Raw genomic sequence first — 18063 nt, 5'->3', positions numbered from 1 at the left:
GGGCCTGGTGTAACATTAGTGTAATGAAATTTAGATAGAATGTGAGCAAGTGACAACATCTTCCTGTACAGTGAATGGCTGCTGCTCTTAGTCTGGCTCAAAGGAGCTCTTCGGGCCCTCAATATGGTTATAAAACAACAGATTTGTTTTTTCTGTTACAGTAATACCTTGTATCTCAACGAGTCACACCTGCCAGTCCAGAGTAAAACAGACAGTATGGTCATTCTGTAGTAGTGCCATAATATGATTTTCAGCAATATTCTAGTTGAAATATGAACAGCAAAAGCTAACATTTTTGTAAATGGACTCATTTTTGTCTGAAATTGATATTAAAACAACAATTTTCTAACTTATCATAAATACAGACACAGAGTCACTATTTTGAACTTGTCAGGAGTCAGGACTGTAAGCCTTTTGGACTATACTGTTGTACAGCCAGCGGCATGCTCAGTTCCATTCACTACTTTACATACGATTTGCAGAGTAAACAGTGTTTTATTTAAGTGCAACAGTCTGCAAACGAACATGATTTATAAAGTGGCTTTATAATGAGGTGACTATTAAGGTCTTGTATATTCTATTAATGGATTCAGTTTTGACTTTTGAGAGTGACTGACATGAAAAATGCAAGGCACCATATTTGGCATAAAATAATTTTGCAACTCCACCTACATTTCAAAACAGTTTTGAAAGTTACTGCACTGAATACCTTGTTTACTCTGTTTTATACACAGTGTATTATAATACATTTTAAACTCTCACAGTGGCCATATTAAAATCAAAACCAGAACCAAAGGTGCTTCTCCTGACTGAGCTCTCTGAATCCTGCTAGTTTGACCAACCTTATTTCCATAATACTAGAAATGTTAGGAAAAGCTTTAAAGCTGAACTTTGAAAAGCTGTCTAAATTTGCAGACAGGTATTTGTGTGCAAATTCTGCCATTCTTGTGTGTGTAAAACTTAGCATAAATGCCAAAATTCCATTGAGATCCCTCTGCATAGTTGATTCTTAAATGTTTGAGAAGTGTAATTTAGAATGAAGGGGATCTGTTGAAATAAAAGACAACATGCAGAATCAGAGACTCAAGAAAAGTATTTTTTTTTTTAAAGCTTATTGCTGGTTTTTGGGGAGTGGCCAAAAGGGGGATAGAGTAGTCTTTGAAAAGTTCTAGTGTTTTGACCTAGGGGTGAATAATGAAATCCTTCCCCACAAATTTTGCATTTTTTAAAAAAAGCAAAAATACTTTCTCAAGTTTTGAGGACGTGTATTCATAGTGTTCTCTGAAGTATGATTTTTCAAATATGTCATTAACAAATTCCACACAACCAAGTGCACAATCTGATTCTATACAAGAGTCTGTAATGATTGAGGAGTTATTTGAAAACAATGAAAATTTAATAGTGGATTACTAACATAGTCACTAGAGTCATTAGTTTCTGATGTGACAGCTGCTTTTTATTCCATGAAGTCAGTAGAAGGGTTTTCTTCTCAGTGGAAAGAATGTGATTCTCAGAACAGAAGAAGGTATGTTGGAAAGAAGAAAATAAAAGGTTCCATTTAGACAGTCTTCATGATTTTGGATGGTGTTTGGCTGGTAGCAAGTTGACAGAAAATGTTACCTGACTGGTATTTTAAAATAAGATTTAAATAATTGATTTAATGAGAGAGAATGTTCAGTTACAGAAATAATTGGTTGGCACAGACTTTAGAACATAATTATTTAGTCACAGTTAGAAAGGACTGCACCTTTAATCAGGGATCCTAATTTGATTTTTTTAAATGTATCTGTCATTTGTCCAACAAGCACAGTAACAAATGAATTCTGAATTGTAGGAACTGATCAAAATGTGATCTATGTCAATTACCATTGTTAGAGTTTACTGCATGTTGCTGTCAGTGGTTATAATCAAAAGTATTGAAGTGCTTAAAGACACAAGACATCATGGGTAATTGGCTTCACTGTGTAATGTTTTCACTAATATCAATTTTTGTTTAATATTTTAACACTGATTATTTTTAAATTTCTTTAAAGTGACAATGTTTTGTGTTGCTTTTTCTCTATCAGAAAAACTTACTGGTCACTCCAATCTCCGGATAGGAAGAAGGGCTTTCGAAAACTTGTGGGGTGCTTTCAGAAGGTGCCCGTCTCCACGGGCAGTGCGCCATTCGAAAAGCCACACTTTTTCAAATCACCCTGGCCACCATTATGCTAATGAGGTACTGCATATTCATTGCAGCACCTCACTAGCATCTTTCGAACCCACTCATAAGCATGCCCCTTTCGAAAGGAAGGGTCTCGTGTAGACACAGGGTCAGACATCTGACAGGCTAATTTCATCATTCCTGTGATTAGTAAAAATTAACCAGGCAAAAAGATGAGTGACCTGTGTAATTTACAAAGTCGTCCAGAAAGAAAGTTATTTTCCCACATTGCTAAAAACTGTGAAGTAAAACAAACAAAAAATCATTGTAAATCACAGGGACAGTCTCACAGTGGAGTATTCCCTTTCTTCTCTTTCACTTCACTCATTTCTTAGAGTTTTGCAGCTTAGTCTATGTCTACAATACAAGATTAGTTCAATTTGATCAAATTGGATTTTGTAACACTGGGTTTTATACATTCAAATTTGAGTGTCCTCATCTCCCCAAAAAAACCCACAAAGTCGAGTTAGTACTGCTGCATTAAATTGCCAAAGATCGACTGTTGTAGCAGTGCATTGTGGTAACTTATCCCATAGCTCCCTTAGCCCCGTAGCAGTCTGGTTTTTTGTTTGTTTGTTTGTTTGCTTGTTTGCTAGTGCAATATGGGGAAAAATGTGCCCCACAAGTGGCTGTGGGTATGTGATGTCATCTTCCCACATTACATAGCCCTCATACCCCTCCCGTGGAAAGTAAATGGCCATTTTTGCAGAAGGAAAGAAAGAAAAGTAAGGAATCCCAGGCAAAAGCAAACCAAATAGGCTAGCTTCAGAAGGTGACTGAATCATGCAAACTGGTTGCTCCACTGTTTTTTCCCCCATTGAAAGAACACCATCACGTTATTCTCTTAGGTACGACTTTTGTCTTATCACCCAACCAAAGGGGACTGTCATATCCACATGCCAGAATGACTCTGTATCCTGGGAACACCCAAGTGACAGTGCCATTTGAACTGGTCCCTCAGCTACTTTCCTCCACCTTGAAACCGCACAGCCTGGCCAGAATGGTATGACTTTTATGTGATAAAACAACTGGCGTGCTAGACATGGGATTGTCATACGCACATGCGAGAATAACTCTGTGCCCTGGGATCACCCAGGTGACTGGGACATGTCAGCTGGTCCCTCAGCTACTTTCCTCCTTTGAAACTGCAGTATGGTATGACCTATCTTAAGGAAGTCATTTGATAAGGAATTTGCCAAAAGAAATGAAGATAGCCAGATTAACAGGAATCTCTTGCTGCTTCTTCGAGTGGTCCCTGTGGGTGCTCCGCAGTAGGTGTCGGGCTTGCCTGGCGCCGCAGATCGGAATTCGTCTAGCAGTTTCCACTGGATCACGCATGCGCCAGTGCGTGCCCTCGGTCATGTGCACGATCCGGTCCCCGCCAGTTCCTTCTCAACCACCAACGGCTGCAGACGGAATCCGCTCCGGCTCTAAAAGTCTGAGACAGATAAGATAGTTGTTTTTACTTGTTAGCTCATTGTTCTTACTATTATACAAAGCAAAAAAAAAAAGTGAAAAAAAAATACAGAATAGTAGGAGAGAAGAGGAGCGGACAAAGAAGGCTGGTTAAGCCATCCGCTACCCTGAAGGCCATGAAGGTTATTTGGGTTGTAGAATGCACTGATTAGCGACTAAGTACCCTATTAACAGTAAAGACTCACCGCAATGTCTTCCTTGGGGTTTAAGAAGTGTGAGTCATGCCGCGAGGCTATGCCGGCCTCTGATGGGCATAGTAAGTGCATTCGCTGCCTGGGGGAGTCCCATGTTACCCAGAAGTGTTCGCACTGCGCTAAGCTTACAGCCAGGGCCAGGAAGGACAGAGAGATGAGGCTCAAAATGATCTTGTTTGATAAGGCCCTTCAGCCTGAGCCGCCGGAGAAGCCTCACACAAAAGGGCCCTCTGGGTCGCATAAAAGGAAGGCGGCTTCTTTGACTCCCTCTGTGCAAAAGAAGAGGAAACTCTCCCCGGCTTGATCCTTGCCGGCAGTTTCAGCAAGCAGGATGAGCGGAACGCAGAGCCCTGAGCCATGGGCTGATGAAAGCAGCAGCGCAGTCACGCACGTGGCCGGGGCTGGGCCTCCAGCTATTCAGCAGTCGGCACTGAGGGTGCTGTGGGCGCCAGCGCGGCAAGCGCCGGAATCGGCGGCACCGCCTCACATGGCACCGGCTCTCACAGCACCGGTGGCGCAGGGGCACCCAGCACGGGGCCCAGCGGCACCGGAGGAAGCTACCTGTGCGGCACCGCTTATGACTGTCGGTGCCGTGCTCGGTACTGTGGGCCGAGATCCCCGGCACGGGAGGGGGCAGCGCCCACCCTGCAGGGGCGGGGGAAAGCTAGAGCCAAAACCCGGCACCTCAGTCCATCTCCAGGCAGGGCTGCGATGCCGTTATCACCCAGCCGCGCACCGCCCCCCCCGAGATACACATGCTGTGTTGCAGGGCGGCAACTCCACCGGCCTATTTCAGACCTCCCTCTCTGTTCCTCCAACCACCTTCACCCTTTTTGAGCATGGATCCCTATGCGTACTATCACATACCAGCCTCACCATTATCAATGTCGTCACGGAGATCCCGCTCTCCCAGATGTCATGGGTGCACACTCCGATCGTGGTCCAGGTCTCCATCGCCGGGCCCTTGTCCATGTTGTTATGGCCGTCCTCATCATACTGAACACCGAAATCGGAGGTCTAGATCCAGGGGCAGATCCCCTCCCACTCCTCACCAATACCCCTGTGTACAATCTCACTCTGGGAGAGGAACGCAGCTGTCCCAGGGGGAATTCGGTCCAGAGTCCCGAGACTTCCCTTCACAGCCCACAAGGGAGTAAGCATACCAGTGAACTCGGGAGCCAGAGGACTTGGGGGAGGTTTATCCTAGCGGCTCCTCCTCATCCTCCCCAGATGAGGCAATTGTCCCCGGGGACGTCTCCCCTCCGGATGACCTTAAACAATTCCAAGAGCTGTTCAAAAGAGTAGCATACACGCAGAACATTCAAATAGTAGAGGTGCAAGAGAAGCATCATAAACTCCTGAAAAATTTGAGACCCCCGGCTTCATCTAAAATCGCTGTTCCACTGGACGAAGCCATTATGGAGTCAGCCACTAACATATGGCAGACTCCAGCCTCTATTCCACCTACAAATAAAAGGGTGGATAAGAAATACTTCATCCCAGCCAAGGGCATGGAATTCCTGTTTAGCCACCCACAGCCCAATTCTTTGGTGGTCAGATCGTCCCAGCAGAGGTTGAAGATGCCTCAGTACAAATCAGGGGGGCCAGATAAAGATGCTAAGAAATTAGAGCTGTTCGGCAGGAAGGTCTACTCCTCCTCTACCTTATTACTGAAAATGGCGAACTACACGGCACATTTATCAAACCATAACTTTGACAACTACTCTAGACTTACCTCCCTCATGGATTCCTTCCCGGAGGACAAGAAGCCGGTGTTAGAGGCGATCATCCAGGAGGGCTACACAGCCTCGCGAACGGGAGTTCAGATTGCCCTGGACGTGGCGGACACAGCGGCGCACTCAACAGCCGCAGCAGTGGTAATGTGTAGGGAGTCCTAGCTCCAGACGTCTGGTATCCCCCGAGATCTACAGGCGAAGATTGTGAATCTTCCCTTCGACAAGCAAAAGCTGTTTGCGGAATCAACCGACTTGGTCCTACACTCTAGCAAAGATTCGAGGGCCACACTTAAGACCTTGGGTATCTACACTCCTCCATACAAGAAAAAGAAGTTCTATCCTCAGCAAAGGCGCTACGCTTACCAACCACAACATGCACAATATCAGCGAGGCTATGACCAAGGGCACCACCAACAGCAGCAACAGTACAGGGCCCCCAGGCGACGTTCTCAACAAAGTCGCACAACCTCGGGGCAAGCCCAAAGGCAGCAAGTTTGACGGGTATGTCGAGGACTGCACTATCAACGCTATCGCTCAATGCCACTCTCACCTCATGTTCCACCATCGCCTCAAACCGTTCCACTCCCAATGGCAAAATATCACAACAGACAAATGGGTGCTGGAAATTATAGCCACGGGTTACACGATCCCCTTCCAGTCACTACCACCAACAAAACCTCCCACCCGGCCTCTTCTCAGGGACCCTTCTCACGAGGCAGGGCTGAAGCAGGAGGTAGATCACCTCATGTTCATAGGGGCGGTGGAAAGAGTACCGGAACAATTCCAAGGGAAAGGTTTTTACTCATGATACTCCCTAACAGAGAAGAAAACAGGAGGCTGGAGGCCGATTTTGGACCTTCGGGGCCTCAACAGATACTTGTGCAAGCAGTGCTTCCAGATGATTACAGTTGCCTCCATACTTACGGCACTGGATGATGGAGACTGGTTTGCAGCCCTTGACTTACAAGATGCTTACTTTCGTATAACAATCCACCTGGCACACAGACGCTTCTTCTGCTTCACGGTTGGCGGGGAGCATTTCCAATACAGGGTTCTTCTGTTCGCCCTATCCTCAGCACCCAGAGTCTTTACCAAAACCCTGGCAGTGGTATCAGCTTACCTGCACAGGCAGGGCGTGTTTATTTTTCCATATCTGGACGACTGCCTACTGAAAGGGGCCTCAAAAGCAGAGGTCCTACGCATGATATGCGTTACCGCGAACACGTTTACTTCACTGGGCCTAGTTATCAACCTTGCAAAGTCAAAGACCGAACCCACGCAAGATATAGAATTCATAGTGGCGTGCATAAACTCTATCGCATCGAGAGTATACCTGCCCGATGCCCGCTTCTGCACCATCAAATCCTTGGTGCAAGTCATGATGTACAGCCCCGCGGTGCCAATCCTGACATGCCTGCAACTGTTTGGGGCACATGGCAGCCATCACTTTTGTGGTACAGAATGCCAGGTTACACATGCGAAGCCTGCAGCATTGGCTGGCAAGTGTTTACAGACCGGCAGCCCATACCGTTCACAGGGTAGTATCACCCATGACGGAGGTATGGAAGTCGCTCACGTGGTGGGCAGATCCCAAGAACCTGATAGTGGGAGTGCCTTTCCACTAACCACAAATTTCCATTTTTCTCACAACCGACGCCTCCCACATAGGATGGGGAGCGCATAGTGGCAGCAAGGTGATGCAAGGGCTATGGTCCCCTGCAGAACAGACACTTCACATAAACATACTGGAGCTCAGAGCAGTGTTCAGTACGTGCAGACATTTTTGGAAATAGCTGCACAGCAAAGTAGTCGGGATCAATACCGACAATACCTCCACCATGTTCTACATCAATTGACAGGGAGGGGCACGGTCCCATGCACTATGTGCAGAAGCAGTCCAATTGTGGAATTGGTGCATTGCCAACAACATAACGTTGAAAGCCTCGTACTTGCCGGGTGCCCACAACGTGAAGGCAGATCAACTGAGCAAGCGCTTTGCACTCACACACGAATGGCACATCCGCTCCGACCTGCTACGACGCATATTTTGCACTTGGGGGTTTCCCCAAGTCGATTTGTTTGCCACCCAGCGCAACAAGAAATGCCCTCAGTACTGCTCCAGAGCAGGAATAGGGCAGGGGTCCCTGGGGGACGCCTTCATGATCTCATGGAAGGGCCCTGTACTCTATGCGTTTCCCCCCACAACACTTACCCACAAGGTTCTGCAGAAAGCCAGAAGGGAGAGAGCTCGCATGATCCTCATAGTTCCAACTTGGGACCGACAACAATGGTTTCCCCTGCTTCTGCGCATGACGGATCGTCCACCACTCCCCCTACCGGTAGCGCCAGACTTACTCACACAGGCTCAGGGGTCCATAGTGCACCCGCACCCTCAGGGACTCCGCCTACAAGCATGGTTAATCCGTGGCTCAGCACCTTAGAGAGCACGTGTACGGAGGGAGTAAGAGAAGTCTGAGAGTGTAGCCGAAGGACCTCCACCAGGAGGACTTACGAACAGAAATGGACACACTTTACCGCCTGGTGCTCTGCCAAACAGTTAGCTCCTCTAGACATCCTTATAAGTGTAATTCTAGAACACCTGCTGGACCTCAAACGAGACGGGCTCTCTCTATCCTCGCTAAAAGTCCACCTCGCAGCTATATCAGGTTTTCGGCACAAAGAGGAAGGGCCCACCATATTCGCCCATCCTATTGTCACAAGGTTCTTAAAGGGGCTGGTAAACCTGTACCCTCCTCAAAAACCGCTACCACCGTCGTGGAGTTTGGACTTGGTACTCCACACAGTATCGGGACCACCCTTCGAACCATTAGCCATGGTACCCCTCCAACTACTTACCATGAAAACGACCTTCCTTCTTGCAATTGCATCAGCCCGTAGGGTGAGCGAGCTCGCAGAAGTGATGGCAATGCTGCCCTGCACAGTATTCTCAGAGGAGGCGGTGATCTTACGGTTACACCCAGCCTTCGTTCCAAAAGTTTCCTCGGAGTTCCATCTTAACGAACCAATAGTTTTACCCTCATTTTACCTGAAGCCTCACAGCTCCAGCAAGGAGGCACGCCTACATCTCCTAGATGTGAGGAGGGCGTTGGCCTTTTACATAGGCAGAACTAAGCCCTTCTGGAAAACAGACAGGCATCTGGTGTTTCTCGCTCCCAGGTCGAAAGGGGAAGGCCTTTCTTCCCAGAGAATTTCAAACCACATTGTGTCCTGTATAAAACTGTGCTACGAGCTTCGAAAGACCCCTTTGCTAGCTCCACCCAGGGCTCACTCCACCAGGGCGATGGTGGCATCAACGGCCTTCTTCAAGGGAATTGCGTTGAAAGACATTTGCAGAGCGGCGACTTGGTCATCCTACGACACCTTCACCAAGCATTATGCCCTGCATCAGGTGTTAGATGAGGATGCCCGTCTGACAGCAGTCCTCTCAAGGGCAAGCTGCACATGAATCGAGTACCCACCTCCTTACTTGGGGTTACTGCTGGGTAGTCACATACTGTGGAGCACCCACGGGGACCACTTGAAGAAGAAAGAGAAGTTACTCACTTGTAGTAACGATGGTTCTTCAAGATGTGTCCCCGTGGGTGCTCCACTGCCTGTCCATCCTCCCCGCTTCGGATCTCTGTCCGGTGTTTTTCAGGAGCATCCGGGGCGGTTGGTCAAGGAACTGGCGGGGGACCGGATCGCACACATGACCGAGGGCGCGCAAGGGAGCGGCACGCATTGGCGCATGCGCGATCCAGTGGAAACTGCTGGAAGAATTCCGATCTGCGGCGCTGGGCGAGCCCGACACCTACTGTAGAGCACCCACAGGGAGACATCTCCAAGAACCATTGTTACTACAAGTGAGTAACTTCTTATAACTCAATTATCAAAGATTTTACAAAAAGCAGATGAAAAATCATCTCTGAAAATATTGCAGGCATAGATTAAAGCTTGTGATATTCTTCTGTCATTTATTAAAGCCATTGAGGAAGAGCAATGCTCCTTATTGAAACACAACTTGGTGGAAAGAAGGCTATGGACTAACTGTTAATTCAACTTAAAATCACAGGAACAGAGAGATAGCCGTGCTAGTCTATAGTCTATCAAAACAAAAAAGCAGTCCAGTAGCGCTTTAAAGACTAACAAAATAATTTAGTAGGTGATGAGCTTTCGTGGGACAAGACCCACTTCTTCAGATCATAGCCATACCAGAACAGACTTAATAATTTAAGGCACAGAGAACCAAAAATAGTAATAGGATTTCACCACCACCCACAGTCTATACAGCAGGAACACCAACCACGAAACTTTTCCTAGCAACAAGGCCCATTGCCAACTTTGTCCACATATCTATTCTGGAGTTACCATCACTGGACCTAACCAGGTTATTCACAGAATCACAGGCACATTCTCATGTTCCTCAGCTAACATCATATATGCCATCATGGGCCAGCAATGCCCAGATGCTTTGTATATTGGACAGACTTCAAACTCTCTTAAACAAAGAATTAATGGGTATAAAACAGACATAAAACACTCCTGATTCACAAACCTGTCAGCCAGTACTTTAATGGGGTGGGCCATTCTGTTAATGACCTGAAAGTCTGCATTTTACTGAAGAGGAATTTTCACAGCAGTTTGGAAAGAGAGGCTGTGGAACTCTCTTTTTTATTCAAATTCAACACATTAACACGCTCTTTGGCATACTTGGCTTTATCTAATTCTTGATCCCACCCCCCCGCCTTCTGTCACTCTGCTCTCTGATTTGCTCTTCTTGATAATATTTTTCTGATTTGTCAACCTTGATTACTATTTTTGGTTCTCTGTGCCTTAAATATTGAATCTGTTCTGTTATGGCTATGATCTGAAGAAGTGGGTTTGTCCCACCAAAGCTTCTCACCAAATGAATTATTTTGTTAGTGTTTAAAGTGCTACTGGAGAGCTTTTTTGTTTAAAATCACAGGCTGTAGATTCACTGGTTCCGTTCTGGGAAGATAATGGATCCAGTAATGAAAGAATATATCTGTTAACCTCTGGAAGAAAATAAGGTGATAAGTAACAGCCAGCATGGATTTACGAAGAACAAATCATGCCAGACCAACCTGATAGTTTACTTTGATAGAATAACAAATCTTTTACATAAGGGAGAAGTGTTGGATGTGGCATACCTAGACTTTAGTAAGACACTTGTTACAGGCTTGCATGATCTTATCAATAAACTAGGCAAATACAACTTAGATGGGGCTACAATAAGGAGGGTGCATAACTGGTCTCAGAGAGTAGTGATTCATGGTTTGCAGTCATGCTTGAAGGATATAACAATGAAGTTCTGCAGGGGTTTGTTTTGGGGCTGGTTCTATTCAATATCTTCATCAATGATTCAGTTACTGGCATAGAGAATATGCTTGTTAAATTTACAAATGATACCAAGATGGAAAGGGTTGTAACCCTTTGGAAGATAGGGTCATAATTCAAAATGATCTGGACAAACTGTAGAAATGGTCTCAGGTAAACAGGATGAAGTTTAATAAGGACAAATGCAAAGTACAGTAGGGTCTCCGCATTCGCGAGTGTTCTGTGTTCAGAATCCTCATGAATGTTGATTTTTCGCAAATGTGGGGGCGGGGAGGCTCAAAGCCTTGGGAGGTGGCAGCCGTGGACACTCCCTTTTGCTGAGCCCCAGGGAAGCGGCAGCTGCCAGCACCCCTGCCTGGAGCCCCAGGGAAGCTGCAACAGCTGCTGGAGCTTCCCACCTGGAGCCCCAGGGAAAACATGGAAGCTGACAGCGCTCCTGGTCCCAGAGCCCCAGGCAAGCAAGGCCACTCACAAATAATTGAGTTTGTGAATGTGGCACTCAGAAATGTTGACACCCTACTCCAGGTACTCCGCTTAGGAAGGAACAATCAGCTTCATCCATACAAAATGGGAAGTGACTGTCTAGGACAGAGTACTGAGGAAAGGGATTTAGAGGGTCTTGGTGAACCCACAAGCTGAATATGAGTCAACAGTATGATGCCGTTGGGAAAAAAAAAAAAAAAAAGTGAACATGATTCTGGTAAGCATTAACTAGAGTGTTGAGAGCGGAACACAAGAAGTCATTCTTCTGCTGTACTCTGTGGTAATTAGACCTCGATTGGAGGATTGTGTCCAATTCTGGGCACCACATTTTAAGAAAGATATGGAGAAATTGGAGAAGGTCCAGAGAAGAACAAGAATTATTAAAGGTCTAGAGAACATGAGCTATGAGGATTACAAGGACGAGGAAGAAAAATTGTTCTCCTTGGTCTCTGATGATAGGACAAGGACCAGTGGGCTGAAATTGCAGCAAAGGAGGTTTAGGTTGGACATTAGGAAAACCTTCCCAAATATCAGGGTGGTTAAACACTAGAATAAATTGCTAGGGAGGTTGTGAAATCTCCATTAGTAGTGGAGATATTTAAGAGCAGGTTAGACAGACATCTATTAAAGATGGTCTTAGGTGGTGTGTGGTCCTGCCATGGGGGTAGGGGACTGGATTTGATGACCTCTCGTGGTCCCTTCCACTTCTAGGGTTCTATGATTCTAACTGCGAATAATAATGGAAATAATTTAGTTTATGGAAAACAAAAAGTACTTTTTTGAAAGAGAGCCAACTTTCCAAAGGCTACTTTGGTGTGATGGTTCACTCAACAGGGTGGGGATGGAAGCTGAGGAAACAGTTCACATAGTCCCTTTGGGGCTTTCTGCCAGCCATGCAGCGCGTGCTGACTCACCGAAAACATAGCAAAGACCAAGCTCCCCACCTTATGTTTTCTATGAGGCTCCATCCATGCTCCCCAACTTGCCCTGGTAACAGCCAGCTCCTGAAAATCTTTGCCATGGGAAGAGACTTCCCCTGGGCAACAGCCAGCCTCCAAAAATCTTTCCCACCTTCGGAGCTTTCACCACGCACAAGCCAAGACGTGGTGCTAGCCATGTGATGTGGTTGGGTGGAGGGTAGACTCGTGACTGCATGGCACCGGTGTGTGGGGGTGGCGGGGTTTGGAGAACTGCCCCTATACAAATGTGAACCACAGAAAAGAAGTTTCTCGGTCTCTCATACAAGCATAACCCTCATAGCTCAGCCACCACATGGTGTGGTAGGTCAGGGGTTGGTGCCAGTGCTGAAAAATATCCCGGCATCTGTTGCTATATCCTGGGCAGGGAAGAAGCCACCACCCCTTGATAGGGCTTTTTTTCCATGGCTAGATGTGATCACCACAATGATCATAAAGAAACTAATTCAAAATGGGACCAGGTGCCCACTTCAGTTTCCCGGGCTTCCTGGTACCAAATTCAAATTTATGTGCATCCTGTTACCTACTTCCTGTGCACATGGAGAGAAGCAGATATGGAAGTGGCTAGAGCAGACAACTGTGGAGCATTCTGGCATACATATGGGATACCTCTGGAGGCCAATGAAGATGATTTAAATAAATACCATTTTCATGCTAACATTAGTTCAACCTTTTAAATTCTGACTTGGTGCTATGCCAATTCACATGGTCGGTGTAATAATATCAACCTTACCACTCTCTAAAATTGACTTAATGGTGTTCACAGTGAAGACAGTGACATTGTAAAATTGAACTCTCTGCCTTAAAACCAACTTTATCAAGTAGTGTAGACATAAACTGGACTATGTTGTTTCCTTCAGGATTATCTTAATATTGTTGCCTGGTTTCACAGGTAAACATGCTCTCTCATTAATTTATCTTTGGTAAAAGCTTTTATGTATGTACAGCATTTGATTTCTCCTCCTCCATTTTTTTGTCATTTGCTAGATGCAAAAACTTGCAGTGAAATTGATCTGGAAAATTCCATAGACTGGGAAGTGAAGACTATTACCAGTGCTATGAAGCAGTACCTAAGGTAAGGTTTAGTTTGTCAGATCTTTATAATTCAACTCTAATTTATCACGGATTGATGGTGATGATGTGTTTTTGTTGTTTTGCTGTTGTCTTGATGGAAGTCTACACTGACGGCAAATCCATATTTATTTCAGGCACTGTATTTACTTTGGGGTGGTGGGGTTTCGTCATGTCATAAAATTACTGACTGACAAACTCCAAAATGTTCAGAGGGTTTAAACACTTAAGTGTCTGGCTGATTCTCTAGAAAATCTTTGGTCTTCAGAATTGGTCTTTCATATAAAATTGTCTGCCTTTAATCAGGTTGTTCTCAACAGTATTTCTTCCTCATGTTACTTTTTTAGAGCTGGTTCAATAAAGAGGAAAAATCATAAAAATATTATTAAAAACTAAATTGAAATTAAGTTTACATTTAGAAATTAAAAAAAAAAAAGACTAGCTTTATATTTTACTACTTCCCCTGATGGTCCCAAGGAGCTGTGAGTTGCCAGGAGAAGAAATAAGAGACATGCCTCTTCAGCAATTTGGGCCTGTTTTGTGTTCACACCAGTTTTCTGGTTCTCTATGAAAATATGCAGATGAATTATGTAAGACTAGGCAACCTTTTGTGCACCCATTGTGATTTAAAGTTGTTTTGTGTTTTTGTTCTTGAAACTTAAACAGCGCTTGATTTTTAGTGATGAAAATCCATTTAAATTCAAGGTCAAACAAAATTTCAATGAAAATTATCAATTTTCCTGGAATCAATAAAGTGTAATAAAAACAAAAAAAGGAAGTTTGACATTTCAAGCTCATCTTTCGAAGCATGGTTGGGTGCCTTCAGGAAGGAGAAAATATATTTATTTAAATGCACAGAATAAAATATTGCCCATCCATAAAATCCAAATATTTTTACAGTAGTTTTAAAACAGGAATAAAGTCCACAGAATACACTTGCTATTTTTTAAAAAAAAAAAAAGTTTGTAAATTTTTTCTGTGGCTGCTGTTATTTAATAAGAATTTTATTCATTGATGGGCTGTGTTTTTATATGGGACTAGTTATTTTGAGACGTAAAGGGGCATAATTTTCAGATGGTAATACTAGACTCCCATATGCGTTAACGTTAGAGAGCCAAACATTGAGTTATGCTAAATCACTAGTCTGTTTTGATAATTATGGCTATCAGCTCTTCAGTGTTTACTGCAAAAAAAAAAAAAAAAGATGTGCTATTGAAAGAAAAGGTCTCTCTTTCTGTAACCTGAATCCTGCAGTCTTTTCTGCTTAAATTGTGGCTCACTAACCAGCACAAGTCAAATAGAAAATATAAAATGTTTGCACAGAGCTGTTTGTGATCAGGTCATAGTTAATTAAATTTACAACAAAAATTCATGCAATATTTATGTTCACATTAATAGAAATCATGGTTTGTTCTCCCATATCTTTGAACCAAAAAGAAGGTATATTAATGAATAGACTATTGTGAATTATTCATTTAGCTCTAGTATAGAGGGTGTTAGATATTCTCTTGCATCTGATGTAATAAAATATTCTGTTGCACTTATTATTAAATCAAGGCATCTAGTAACCTGACTCTCTAATCCCAGCTGTGCAGGAAGGAAGATGAGATACAATAACTATAGTTTAATTGGTCCTCCACTTTATTCACTTAAAGTATCTGGGAATATCCAGCAATATATTGGACTGTGCAGAGCATCATTCTTTCCTTTATTGTTCCTGCCAATCTGGGAGGTCAGCTCCTTCCCAGCCTTTACATGGTCAAGCTGTTTCTCCAGCCCTGCTACTCTCTTCTTAGGAGAGCATTAGGAGTTGTAGAAAAATGTGTGGGAGAGAGAGGGTGTCTTCTACTACATGGTATAAACCCAAAAACCAAGCTACCTTAGGGGATGCCTTCCACAATCTACTTCCAAGTGGGGGTGTGGGGCCGGGGTTCGTTGGGAGGGAAGGTATAGCATGTGACAAAACTTGTCCTCAACCTCGATGGGTCCCATGAATTTAGGCAGACTGCAGTTCAGGCACTTTTTCTAGAGCACCAGCTTGCTGTTTGTTGTTACTTTCCTCATTGGCCAGTCTGGGGAAAAGAGGAGAAAACAAATTCCATAGTCTCTATGGCCCCTCCCAGTGAAGAGGCAGAGGACAGAACAAACCCCTTTACCAAAACCAGTCCTTTTCCCATGTTTAAAAGGAGAGAGGGAAGTGCGTGGAACCTGAGGAGCTTTTGAACTTAGCTACATCACTGGGAACATATACGGTGATCAGCTAAATGGCTTGGTAAAGGGTTGTTAAAGGAGTAGAACAAAAAGGAGGTACAGCGGGAAACCTGGTCTTTCAGCCCCCCATAGCCTCTTTAACTGTCATTTGGAGGAGGAGGCATGATGGTAAGGTGCTAGCAAGGCAAAAATCTCACTCTGACTTGACCCATCAGGTGGTGAGGGGAAACATTACTACTTAGCTCTGGAATAAAAAAAAAGGTGACTAAAGCAATGTCCCCAGCAGATCATGAGAAAACATCAGATCATGTTGCCGTCCCAGTGGTTGGAAGGTGGGTCTCTGACTGATGAAAATGAGGGCTTCTCTAGAAATGCACAACTGGTGTGGTTACAGATCCAGGCATGTCCTTCTCCTCCCTTATCTAAATAGAGGTAACTTTCCCCCTTCCCACACTGGTAAACCTAGTGCACAAGGAGCCCTTAATGGAGACACAGACCAACAACATTGATTTGCAGTGAGCACATGTTGAAAGAAACTGACAGTTTAGTTACATAGCATAGCTATATTTTATTCATCTGTAAGGCAATTCCAAAATGTATGAAAGGTGTTCATAGTATATTGGAAATCTCATGCCAGCTGATGGAGTTTAGGTCTTGTGTTTAACTATGGTATTTTCCTGAAATTGTGCTCTTAAATGTCACACTTGCCATTGTACTGGAAATCATTGAAATTTTCAAGCTGCCCCCTCCCTCCCTTCCACCCACCATGGAAAGGTCATAGTGCTTCATTGTGAAAGGCTTTCCTGCTCAGAAATAAATACAAACCAAAACAAATGTACATAAACTTTACTGTATTTAGTGATTTCCATCTCTTCTTGTCTTCCAGAAGTCTTCCCGAGCCCCTAATGACGTATGAGTTGCATGGAGAGTTCATCATTCCTGCCAGTAAATATTTGACTACAGTTCAAATAGAACTATTTTATAATAGCATTTTTTAGTACTCAGGAGCAGACACTGAAAATGTAGTCTCAGATAAATTGTTCGTTTCAGCTGAATAAATAAGAGGTAGGAAAAAATTGGAACCATTTAAAATGAAGTTTTAAAGGGGTATGCTGCTGATGCAGTTTCTATAGGTAACAGCATATAGAAATCTATGCATGTTTGTGTATATCGTTTCATAGGTACGTAAATGCACTGTACATTGATAGACTCAATGGGGCAAGTTTTAGCTTAACTTAGTGCATTTCACTGTGTTCTGATTTATAGAATTGATAGAATTTTCAAGTCCTGGATTTTTTTCTTGTTATATTTGTTTTACCATAGTGAATATAATATATTCTGTTTTCATGCAGTAGTTTAGGAGAGTAATATTTTCATTTCCGTAAGTCATTTATACAGAAACAAAATTTAATTGGAGGCAGCCTGCTTGAGGGAAGGGGTGGAACAAGCTCCCTTGGATCTTAAAAGTGATTGCTGCCTGATCCTTGTTTCAGTGCCACCTCTCTGGGAGGTCTGTATACAAGTTGGCCCAAAAGTGCCTCGCATATTACTTAGAAGAAAGGGATGCATAGGCTATAGTAAATTATAGCACAGTTAAAGTAAAGATTTAGAGAAGGTAGAGCAGCACTTACAGTTCAGCTGCATGATTTCTTATGTAAATAGAATTGTCTGTGGAGGTAGAGATTTGCATAAGAAAAAAATGTTGGCAAAATACCCAAAATATATTTAGCTGATTTGCTTTCCAGCCTGTGGGGCTTCTGGTAGTCCATGAGAATTGAAATTAAAGTAACATTTTAGTGACAATTGTTTTAATCTTGTTGGCTAGTCTAATAAAACAGGAGAATGCTACTTTCTTGTCCTTGCTAGAGTAGTTCCACATTTCAAAAAAGAAATAAAACTTTATATTTTTATTTCACAGAATTCACATGTGGCAACAATGAGGAAATAAACAATGCTGAGCAATGTAATTGAGACAATGAGTTTAGCAGAATGCAAGACATTTACGTAAACAACGAACTCATATAGAGTGCATGAGAGACGATTTAAAATGTTCCCTTTTACCAAAGGATATAAGACTATAAGTTTTTGTATTACTCCCTCCCTTATTTACTGGGGATGCCGGAAAGCTTGTACTATAGTAGATAATAGAACTGTTATTACATTGCAGCAGAACGTAATCACCGAGATGGGAATTTTCTAGCTCATTATAAGAGCTCTTTTGCCTACTTGGTTTTATCTAATTCCTGACTCCCCCCACCCCTTCTGCCCATCTGCTCTCTGATTTGTTCACCTTGATGATATTTTTTCTGATTTGTCAACCTTGATTACTATTTTTGGTTCTGTGGGTCTTAAAT

The 18063-nt window shown here is 43.7% G+C and overlaps 1 protein-coding gene across 4 annotated transcripts in view; it reads left to right on the top strand.

The window, feature by feature from the left end:
* ARHGAP10 (Rho GTPase activating protein 10) overlaps positions 1-18063 on the top strand; it is a 256881-nt gene that overhangs the window by 162866 nt on the left and 75952 nt on the right. For all 4 annotated transcript variants that reach the window (XM_074993204.1, XM_074993205.1, XM_074993202.1 and 1 more), the window contains 2 exons: positions 13415-13502; positions 16596-16654. In XM_074993204.1, the coding sequence (XP_074849305.1) occupies positions 13415-13502; positions 16596-16654 (147 nt within the window). The remainder of the gene's footprint in view (positions 1-13414; positions 13503-16595; positions 16655-18063) is intronic.

Source organism: Carettochelys insculpta, chromosome 4, assembly GCF_033958435.1.
Source record: "Carettochelys insculpta isolate YL-2023 chromosome 4, ASM3395843v1, whole genome shotgun sequence".
NCBI lineage: Eukaryota > Metazoa > Chordata > Testudines > Carettochelyidae > Carettochelys > Carettochelys insculpta.
This window is presented reverse-complemented; position numbering and strand designations above follow the sequence as displayed.